This window comes from Acipenser ruthenus, chromosome 47 (genome assembly GCF_902713425.1).
Source record: "Acipenser ruthenus chromosome 47, fAciRut3.2 maternal haplotype, whole genome shotgun sequence".
Taxonomy (NCBI): Eukaryota; Metazoa; Chordata; class Actinopteri; order Acipenseriformes; family Acipenseridae; genus Acipenser; species Acipenser ruthenus.
The window spans coordinates 4,472,531-4,483,518 of record NC_081235.1 but is presented as its reverse complement, the minus strand read 5'-3'; the positions used below and the strand labels follow the sequence as shown (position 1 = coordinate 4,483,518).

The following is a 10,988-nucleotide window of genomic DNA, read 5'->3' as shown; positions in this document are numbered from 1 at the left end:
TACACAGCGGTGTTTAATTCAATATGTTACCGTAACATTCAGCAGGTTTCATTTGACTTTAGGAAGCAAAATTAGTTAATTCTATAGGGTGGTGCAAAACTTTTGGTTATAATCCATGCTCAGTTAAGCCTTCATTAAAATGGAATTGGTCCAGATCAAATCAGTTTTTGAACGTGGTGTATTTATATAAACTTTAATCTCCAGCTTTTATTTGGTTGTAGAAAATGCAGACACTAGGGGCTTTCTCAGCTGTCATGAAGTGAAGTTTTTTTTTTTGTTTTTTTTTTTTTGAAACCCAGTATATTCGTGATCTTAAGGGTTTCATGTTTCTAGTTTTGTAAAGAAACTGAATTAAAACAATAAAAAGAAACGTGTTTGACGGGCTAGTTCTGTTTAAAGGAAACATTCGCATCTGATTATTCATCAGGTATGTTCTGTATCCTCTTTGGCAAGCTCAAGCATTTGGATTTCAATAATGAGTTTGCTGGTAACTGATCACAACAGCGAGTTTGATTACCTGCAGGGAGGAGGGCTGGCCACGCCCACTCTGGAGACGGGCGTTCTTTTACAGAACAAGTTCAGATTGAAGTGGAGACCCTTACCGTGCCTCACACACGCGCGCTTACACCTCCGCTTCAATTCTGTACAGGCAGCGAAAAATAATAGCTTGAATATTACCGGTTTAGGTCATACCTACCTTTCTACTCTCCTTTAAAAATTCAACTCTTAAGCCATTCGCGTATCTCAATCACAAATGAGAAACGCGTTATAAAATTTAATTTACGTTTTTTGTTTTTTTTAAACAATTAAATGGAATTCTTAGAGTATATAAATATGGGCAAAACACTGAAAATCAGGAGCCCTCAGTATAATACACGGAATGCCTGCATCGGTTTGTCAAGCGTGTCATTGAATTTCTGTTCTATACAGGTATGCATAAACAGAACAACGTGCATACCGGTATAAAAGGAGAAATAATTGGGTGGACACTGCATTTAAAAAACAAAACAGGGGAGTGACAGTTTCTTCCTGGAGACACAGTTTATTTGTTTGTCACAGAGGGAGATTAGAGTTTCCAGTTTCAGTGAAACCGGTCTGTACGTTAATTCATTTTTCATTGTGTGCTTGCTGCACCGTTTGCATGGTAAGTACAAGCTACAACACCCGGCTCTTCTATGTAAGTTGCTTTATTTTCTGTAAGCCGTAAAATATTGAACTTTTATCCTAGAAACACGTTATTATTAACCCTGTGTTACATATTACAATCATCGCTATCTAGTCATTTAGTGTTAAACTACTGTCTATGTATGTGCATCTGTACATAAGCACGTAAGTACTTCACATTTTGAGGTCTAGTAGTGCTTTGAATCACAGTTAATAAAACGTAGCAAGTCTTCAACACTTTTTTGGAAACACGACGTCAGAATCTCCCCGCATTGTTGTGTGTATGTAGCCCGTGATTCCCCCTGTGGGTCCGCGTGTGTGTTTGAAGAAGGAGTCGTTTCCTCTTCAGTCCTGGGCAGCGCTGGCGAGATGGCTGGGGTCTTTGCCTATCAGAGCTCCGAGGTGGACTGGTGTGAAGATAATTACCAGCACTACGACACTGTGGCCGAGTTCTACAACACGGTGAGCGATCGAGGCTTTATAAGAACTGCAAACCAGTATTCAAACCTTTTCAATATCTATTAGAAACGACTCTGCATACATGAAGTGAATTAGTGGAGTGGGCTTAGTTCACCAATGACATGCACAACACTTTATAATAATAATATAAAACTTAAACAATGACATGTCATATAAAGTAATCAATTTATCAATGACATGCACAACACTTTGTAATTGTAATATAAATAACTTTATCAGTGACATGTGCAACACATTGTAAGGGCTGAAGTCATTGTATTTTGTATCTTGTTCTTAATTGTATTGTAATTCTTAAGTAAGTTTTTACTGTTAGTCGTCCTGGGTAAGTTTGCTAAGAAATAAATCATAATATAAAGTAATAAGTTTAATACTGCACTGCAACTTACTTCCATGTAAATCTTTATTTGAAAAGTTCAGAGTAGAAATCAGCTGTATGTTAAATGCCAGTGTTTATTAATCGGAGTGTAATAATGTAATTCACCAGCTTCCAATATTTCCCACACAGTATAAAATATCCCCTTCAGCCACGATTGCTCTATTTCCTTTGTAGAATTTTTCTAAACAGTTTGTGTGAACTCTATAGGGTTCAAGAAATTGCCCTGCCAAAACTGTGCTTGAGAGTTAACCCTAACTGGGGCTGACAGACACACTCACCTCCAAATGTTCTCGATCGCTTTGCTGAAGGAAATAGATCTGATTTGAAATCACTTTCAGTTCTATCCCTGTGAAATGTGGCTTTATCTAGAGCCTGATCTGTTTTTGTCTCACAGATTCATGGCAGGTGGGTGGCAGGTGCTATTGGCCTGTTTATTCTGTCAGTTGCCTTGGTGCACCCGTTCCTTGATAAACAACAGATGACCTGCTTGCAAACATATCAGAAGAAAGACCTTTCTGTTTGGTGGTACAGCCAACAATGTGGGTGTCCTGACTATGTGCAGAGAACTGCAGTGTTTGCATAAACATAGGCAGGTAGGCACCATTAGAAAGGTACACACTGGTGAACTCAAAGCTTTCCCGCTCTTGAGTCCAGCCTCTGTTTAACATTGGGGCAGTGAGTCTTTTTAAACATCCACAGCATTACAGACACAGTAATTTATAATTCATTTTTAAAATAGACAATAACCAAGCCTTAGATATTTTCTTTTTAGTTTTTCATTTTCAATTTTGACCAGGGGAAGTTCATTTATCCTGCCATCGCGCTACATGTTCAATTCCTGTGCATCGATTTCTCACCTCTTACTAGCTTTACTAACAGTTCTTAACATTCCTTAAAACAGTCCTTAATGTTTTGTGTCAAGCCCACTGTTTGATTGCAGCTTTAAAAAGGAGTCACGTTGAAAATTCAGCAGAATTCAGCCAGTTGTTTTGAGTGTTTTTGCACCGTTTGTCCTCCGCAGGTCAGCAACGTGAGCTTCTTCATCTTCTCCCCGATCATGATGTACCTGCTGCACCCCTACGCCCGGGAGAGGACCAGGGCAGTGCACCTCGTCTGGCTCATGATGATGGTCGTAGGTAAGCCAGGAACAGGGGGTCCCTCTGGTCTGCGACTTGACTGGCTCCACACACCTCGGTTAGGACTAATCTTGGAGTACCTCACCTAACATAGCGTTAGGTGATCAAGATCTGTGCTGGTCTGTGAAACCAGCCGTTAGCTGCTTGTAGTTTTTACCCCTGTAATGCGGGCATGCCAGGACAGTTGTTACACCGGTAAGTCAATATTGTTCTAAAGGCGTTGTATTACCACAATGATGAAGGCATTGGCCGAATTGTATATGCACTTGACGTTGGTCTACTAGACTTTGAAGCTTTTCCTTGCAGAATCACCCAACACCCAGTTAAAGGAGCCCTTACCCAGGCTTTCATTTTCTTACCTCTTAGTAGCACAAGCTCCATTGTCACTGGCTCCCCTTTCCTTGTGTATTTTATTCCTGAATTTGAAACAAGCAGATATTTGTAAAATAACACTTTAGATAAACAGCTGCTGTTGCTTCCTGGTACCCCATCACTTCCTGTGTTGAAGCTCAAACTCACGCCAATGGTCTGGCTGCTATCAGACCAATGATATAGCTGCAATTAGACCATGTGACCTACAGCAATGGTACCAGAAAACAAGTGAAAAACCAAAAGATTCTCTGCTGTAACAATGTTAATAAAGCTAATGAGAAGTAAGAAAATGGATTTAAAATAATTGGTCAACACTCCTTTAAGAACGGTGTCTTGAAAAACAAATACAGGATTGGGCGTGTGGCCAATCCCATCGAACTGGAACTGGAGATGCAGTCACCAGCCCCAACATAATTAGTGTATGTGGGAAAAACAAGAAACACAAGATCTGCCCATACAATGTTTAATGTTCATGTACAGCTCATTAAACACAAAGGACTTTCTTATAATCCATTGAAAAGGGTCTGGTCCGCGGCCAGCATGCAGTGTGGCTAGTGCATTGGAAGGCTTTAGGTGTCCACAAAGAATGCCTGAGTATTTGGAGTGTTCAGCTAGTGCTGCGTCCTTCCTTCACAGGTGTGTTCTCCGCATACTATCACATGACTCTCAGCTACATGGGTCAGATGCTGGACGAGCTCTCCATCCTTTGGGTCCTAGCCATTGGCTACACACTGTGGTTTCCACGGCGACTCTTCCCAGCATTCATTAGGAGCAGGTAAGAACCACAACACAACAAACGCCGCCTTAAATACTTAGATGATAATTCCGAGCAATGTGCATTTAATGTCTGTTTTGCAGTACTGGTGAAGACATTCATAGTCTTGCTTGAGCGTGTGTGGTCGCTGTGAGAGGATCTGTTTCAGTAATGCAGAATCCTGCCTCGTGGGCTCTTGGGCCGGCCCTGCACTGATGCACATGTCAGGGCAGCCCCCCCCCCCTTTGTGTCGGGGCTCTTCCATTACAGCTGCCATTGTGTGACAGTCCGCACTCAGAGCTGCTTTCTGTCACTGCAGTGCAGTTTTATGAAATATGCAGCAGGCACAGACCCAAAACCAAAATGAGTCCAGCTTCACGTTTCAGAATGTGGGGTAACATCACCGTCCAGGTGACAAACCCTGTTGTCTGAGGCATACGATTTCAACGTGGGGTGGTTTCACATTGTAAGTTTACACACGCACACACACAGCTGCTCCTTCGCCAAAATCTTCCCTTGAATGCAGGGCTGTCTGTCCACACATCTGTATGTCACACTTTCATTTTTACAACAAAAGAAGTTCCAAATAAAGAAGTCATTTTAATGCTACTAACACCTAGATCTTAAACACACTTATGCTAATGTTTTATTTGCCTGCATAAATAAGTATTTCATAAATATTCTAGCAGCAGCCTTGCGCTATATTAGGAACCGTGCCCGTGATTTTCTCTGATTTCCTATTGGCTGGGAAGCACCATGTGACTCAGCCAGTATTCTCTCCTCTCTGTATTGCAGGAGTCAGTTTGCATGCCTGATGTTTTTGGCAGCCACCATCAGCACTCTGTCCTCCTTTGCCAAGCCCACCATCAACGCTTACGCACTCAACTGCGTTTCTCTGCACATTCTCTACATCCTGCAGCTCGAGCTCAGGAGGTATGTCACTTCCTGTTCGGAGCAGTATCTAATCGCCCAATGAAATTCACTCTTTTTTTTTCCTAGGGAAATACTTTACTATACTAAAATAAATCTTTTATTGTTTTACATTTAATTTGTGTGTTAATTTTATTAATCTGTTTTAATCTTTTTTTTACCAGTTGATCTAATAACACCAGTTGTGTATAATGGGGATATTAATCACACACACAACAAACAAGTGATAATTCTCTGTTCTTAAAATCAGAAAGTCATCAAATTATATGCATCAAAATGTATGTTAATGTATTACTAATTAAGCTTTGTACTTAATCTATTACACAAAAATTGACTGAATATTTTACTGGAACATTTTAATAAAAAGAAATGTGTCAGGACAGTGATTTTTCACCACACGTCACGCGAGAGGCTGATGAGATATTGAAACGTCTTCAAGTTGGACAAGTTTCTAAGATGTCTTTTTCTTTCTCCCTGCTCTCTCTGTGTCCAGCTGCAGTGACCCGCGGATCCACAGGCTCGCCCTGGTCACTGTGGCCTGGTGGGCTTTAGCCATCTCCTGCTGGCTGAGTGACCGCCTGCTGTGCAGCTTCTGGAAGAGAATCCACTTCTGCTACCTGCACAGCTTCTGGTGAGGGGGACTGCCAGCACTGAAACTATATAGAATAGCACCTACAACACAAGCGAATTACAGTGGGGTGTTATTTCTATCCTGGTTTTACTATGTGTTTAATAAGACACACCTGTTACCTGTACACTGTAATCAAGCTCCTTGTAAAACCTGGAATGGGTGACACTGCTATTATTATTATTATTATTATTATTATTATTTGTTTATTTAGCAGACGCCTTTATCCAAGGCGACTTACAGAGACTAGGGTGTGTGAACTATGCATCAGCTGCAGAGTCACTTACAATTACGTCTCACCCGAAAGACGGAGCACAAGGAGGTTAAGTGACTTGCTCAGGGTCACACAATGAGTCAATGGCTGAGGTGGGATTTGAACCGGGGACCTCCTGGTTACAAGCCTTTTTCTTTAACCACTGGACCACACAGCCTGGGAGTCTTATTTCCATCCCTGTACTTGTATGTGTTAGAAGTCATTTCAACATTTAGTAGAAGCGCTTTTCATGGGATGCACTTTTTTAGTATTCCTACAGTTAGCGCTGAAAGAAGACAAGCATCGTCCCTGTGTTTGCAGCCCTCCAGCTCTCCGTCTGTCCCTGTCTAACCAGTCTCTGCTTCTCTCGGCAGGCACGTTCTCATCTCGGTGGCCTCTGCTCACGGCTGTGCCCTCTTTGCGTACTTCGATGCCCAGTCCGAGATCCCAGAGGCCAAGCCTGAGCTGCGTTACTGGCCAGAGAACCGCTGGAACCTGGGAATGCCCTACCTGTCTGTGAGGGAGGGGTCCACACAGCGGAAGCAGTGCTGATCTTCCCTGCTGGGGGGGGGGCACACACACACTCACACACGCCCTGCCTGATACAGAAGAGTCGGGCAAAACCAACCTCATCTAAAGGGAGCGGCACACCGCTTTAATTCTGTTTGGCTTTTGTGACTTGACTGATAGTTGTCATAATAAGAAAGCTTTTAATGCAGAAGTATTTTTCTGGTTGCACCTGTGGATTTGGAAATAGACAACACTTAGCAACAATCAATTTGTAAATATTTTAATGCGCTGATTTATTATTAGTGAGAAGAAAAAAAAAAACAGATTTGTACAGATAAATATCAGAGAGCTTTAGATTCTCATTGTGATTGAAATACCGATCAATGTTTCAGGCTCTCACTTTGTACTGGCACAGCAATGCGTGTGTGCGTTTCATTTTTAATACCACTAATTATTACTATTATTATTATTATTATTATTATTATTATTATTATTATTATTATTATTATTATTATTATTATTAGATGTCGTTTCATCATTTACATGTATTATTTTTTAAGAACAGAACTGTGATGTGTGTTGGTGGGAGCTGATCTCTTTTTCTATGTTATTTATCGGTGGAAAATGTCACAATAACAGAGAACCTCAGGACACTTACCACTGCTAAACCCTGGAAGCCTGTGCTATATGTTATGCAGTCATAGTGTTTTATTGTATTTGGGTAGGAACAGCAGTTTTACCTTCTCTACAGAAACATTGAGTATTACACAGTGGTCCTGGCTCGGCTGCACACAGTATTGTAATGGAGTGCCCATGTGTGTGCTGGTGTGAAAACACTAGGGAGGGGCGATACTCAGAAAATGATGTAAATTAGCCAGGACCTTGTTCACTGTCCAGTTTGTTTGCATATACATTTTCAACCTTGCCTTTGAACACATGCTTGCATCAGCCCTGTGCATGCTTCTATCACCGCTTACAGCAATAGGAGGTTATTAATGACATGTTCAAGCTGGAAGAAAGCACTGATGCCAATATGATGAAAACTGCACTGCATTTTATTCTGTGTCTCAATGTCACAAAAGCTAAAGTATTCATTGATAAGGCCTGTGTACAAAATGTCACCACAGTGAATGTATTTCTGTATTTTTAAATACCGAGACACCAAGAAAACACAACTGACTTCTCACTGTGTCCACTGTTGTAACATCTGAAATAAAAAAAAAACATTTTTAATACAAAGCTGTGTTGTACTGGTCTTCATAAGTTCAGAACCTGCTAAGGAGAGGGTGTATTTTATGCCAACATAAAACACTTAACATAGGGCTTTGTAAGACAAACACAGACCTCTAATTTCAGGGCAAATCCTGCCGATTGTATAGTTTAAAGGGACTGCAGCTGAAACGTAGGTCTCAAAATGTGAAGTTTTGAAAGAAACACATGTTACAGCATGTTTTATTTCATTTTAAAATGTGATGTCTGGTACTGCACTAAGCTATAGAAAGTATTCAGTTTCCATGACTTAAGTATCTTACAAATAGGTTACACTTCCCCATACCAGGTAATTTCACCAGTGTCTTCTGGGTCAAAGCATATTATTGGCTACAAAGTATGTTAATCAAAGGGGGAAGCAGTTGGTTAATGACAGGAAAGTCTGCTTTGAAGAGGGAATTCCTTAGACCTATAGAAATAGGGCAGCAGTGTGGAGTAGTGGTTAGGGCTCTGGACTCTTGACCGGAGGGTTGTGGGTTCAATCCCAGGTGGGGGACACTTCTGCTGTACACTTGAGCAAGGTACTTTACCTAGATTGCTCCAGTAAAAACCCAACTGTATAAATGGGTAATTGTATGTAAAAAAATAAATAATGTAATTGTATGTAAAAATAATGTGATATCTTGTAACAATTGTAAGTTGCCCTGGATAAGGGCGTCTGCTAAGAAATAAATAATAATAATGAATATAATTGCACAACAAGTAAGCTTGATGGAATAATGCTGTTAGATACAGCCACTGTAATGAACCACCTTTGAAGTCAGTGTTGCTTTTTAAAGTGCAAGAAAGTCTCACCGAATCGTGTTGCCATACTAATCTCTACCCTTTCCCCTGCAGCAATGCTGTCTGACATGTATTGTGCTAGAGCTGAATGAACCTCACCCTGTTTGCTATCTCCCTCACTCTTTCTGAGTGCGGCAGACAGCAAACTGTGCAAACACGGCTGGCTCCTCACTGACCTTCAGCAGACCACTGACACAAAAAACACAGCAGGGGTGCAAGGTCAGTGAAGGACCCCAGGGTCACCGGTGGGAGCTTGTCTGGGGTCAGCCAGGGGTCGTGTTAGTCCAGGAGGGAAACCGCGGACAGTGTCCACACATTCCGTCCACTGCAGGAGAAGAACGAGACACAAGTGTACAAGAGCAGTTATACACAATAGATTTACACTCAAGCTTGCAACTATAAATCCTGTATATTATGACAACGGAACCTATTAGACCCTTCTCACTTTACTACACCCGATTGACCACTGGGTGTCACTGTAGCTTCATGTAAACTTGAGTTGTTCTTTTTTTCCCACAATTCCATCTGAGCTACTTGAAGATGTAGAAACATTGTAGCTTTCCAATACGTTTTTTTTTTTAGTAGAGAAAAACACTGTCGTTTTTCATCTTGCTCCATTTAGCCCCTGGAATGACAGTGATCCTCTAAACAGCCTTCTTTCTCAGCCAGTTCAGGCAGTTCCGCCCCACGCTGGTTACAGAACAATGCAGCGCTGTGGCTTCAGCGAGCCTCGTGAGGAGCTTTCTGGCTCAGCATCTCATCCTGTCTTTGTTGAACATAAGAACCTTTGCTTTGCCTTTGAGAAAGCAGCGCAGCTTTATGAGAAGTGAGATGAGTTTTGCCAGAACTGCAATACAGAGCATTTCTAATTGTAGTAAATCAATATGGTCACATAGACTTTTTTTTTTTTTTTGTGCAGTTTTCAAGTTCTGACACTCTCTGCAATAATTTTAATTAGCTGTATTTACTATTATATGATGCATGGAGTCTCTCTGCTATTCACTTTCATTGAGATGCAATAACAGGACAGTACAGTTTGGATGAACAAACGTCACCAAGGGTCCCAGTGACGAAGCAACACTGCTGACTTTTTAAAATCCAATTCATACAGTAGCTCTAACAGGAGGATGGATCAAGGGTACTTGGGGTCTCCTTTGCTAATATGTAATTGATTTGTTTATGACTTTTTTTATCCATCTCCTTGTGTCCTGTAGTTAACACTTAAATTTTTTTTTCTGATAAAACAATTGAATGAATTACAATCAATTAAAATAAATTGAATTGAATCAAACCATATTCAGTTATCTTTAAACAGTGAAGACTGTCCATCTAAAGGATAAACTTTTTCATTTCACTTTAAAAATCACTGTGTGTCTCTTTATCACATGTGTAAGTAAAGGTAATATGGTCAACATTTCTTGCTTTCTTTCCATACCAGGAAACAATCCAGGATCAGTTAAACTATCAAAAACATTCCCTTGGCAGGAGTAGTTGATGTAAAAACTGTTTTAAATGATATTTTTTTATTGTAAGTTAGTTGATTGAAGATCCAGACAAAATTATAAATAGTCACATCCTGAATATGTAAACCATTTTACTCAAAAGGTTTAAAACAATTTTAAAAGATCAAATCACCTTTTTAAAATGCATTTCTCATTTGTGTTTTTAACCCCTAAACCTTCAAGTACTATGCATGCTATATTTGTAACTAAGTCAATTTACACAATCTTCGACTTTCTTGCATTCAGCCCATAGCACCCCCTCCCCCATCTGTCTCTGTCTGCCTGCACAATCGTGTTGCATGTTTTCTAATAAAATACAGAAGTTTCAATAAGGGGATTGCAGCATACGGGGTGCAAAAGCACGGTAATAATCTCAGCATTGTGTTCCTCTGTGGAGACGAGGCCTCCTTCGGATTAGCTATTCAATCGCCTAGCAGGAGTATTTAAAGCTGCAGTGTCACATCGTTCAATGTTAAACTAGAATATAATTCCTGTGTGACTTTGCCTTTGCATTCTTCCATACGTAATCCTTCTGGGCAGCTGAAACAATGCAGACCTCGTTGGCTTTCCAGTTTGTTTGCATTCCCTTCAGTCAAAGGAACACCATCTTTCTCCCTTGATAAAGTTTTTTTTTTTTTGCTACTCTGTTGCTTTGTGAAATATAGACACTCATGTTCCTGATACTGTACTTGCAGCAGCTGGAGGTTATTGATGTTTTCTCGAAGCTCTGTTGGTCACTATAGCAAGCAAAGCAAAACTGTGTCAAGCTCTTACATCAATGCTTTATGTCACTTTCAATGTGTTGTGGTTGTGTGGAAAAGGACACAGTGC

The 10,988-nt window shown here is 40.6% G+C and overlaps 1 protein-coding gene across 2 annotated transcripts; it reads left to right on the top strand.

Annotated features, from left to right (window-relative positions):
• The first annotated feature begins 838 nt into the window (after window positions 1-838).
• LOC117428912 (alkaline ceramidase 1-like) lies at window positions 839-7,845 on the top strand. Of its 2 annotated transcripts, XM_034912037.2 has the most exons (7): window positions 839-1,144; window positions 1,454-1,626; window positions 3,042-3,156; window positions 4,165-4,303; window positions 5,078-5,215; window positions 5,706-5,843; window positions 6,468-7,844. In XM_034912037.2, the coding sequence occupies exons 2-7, from the start codon at window positions 1,534-1,536 to the stop codon at window positions 6,643-6,645; spliced, it is 801 nt and encodes a 266-aa protein (XP_034767928.2). In that variant the 5' UTR covers window positions 839-1,144; window positions 1,454-1,533; the 3' UTR covers window positions 6,646-7,844. The 2 variants fall into 2 exon arrangements, with proteins under 2 accessions (XP_034767928.2, XP_058869938.1); XM_059013955.1 differs by lacking the exons at window positions 839-1,144; window positions 1,454-1,626 and adding an exon at window positions 2,048-2,613 and having other exon boundaries at window positions 6,468-7,845.
• Window positions 7,846-10,988: the final 3,143 nt, after the last annotated feature.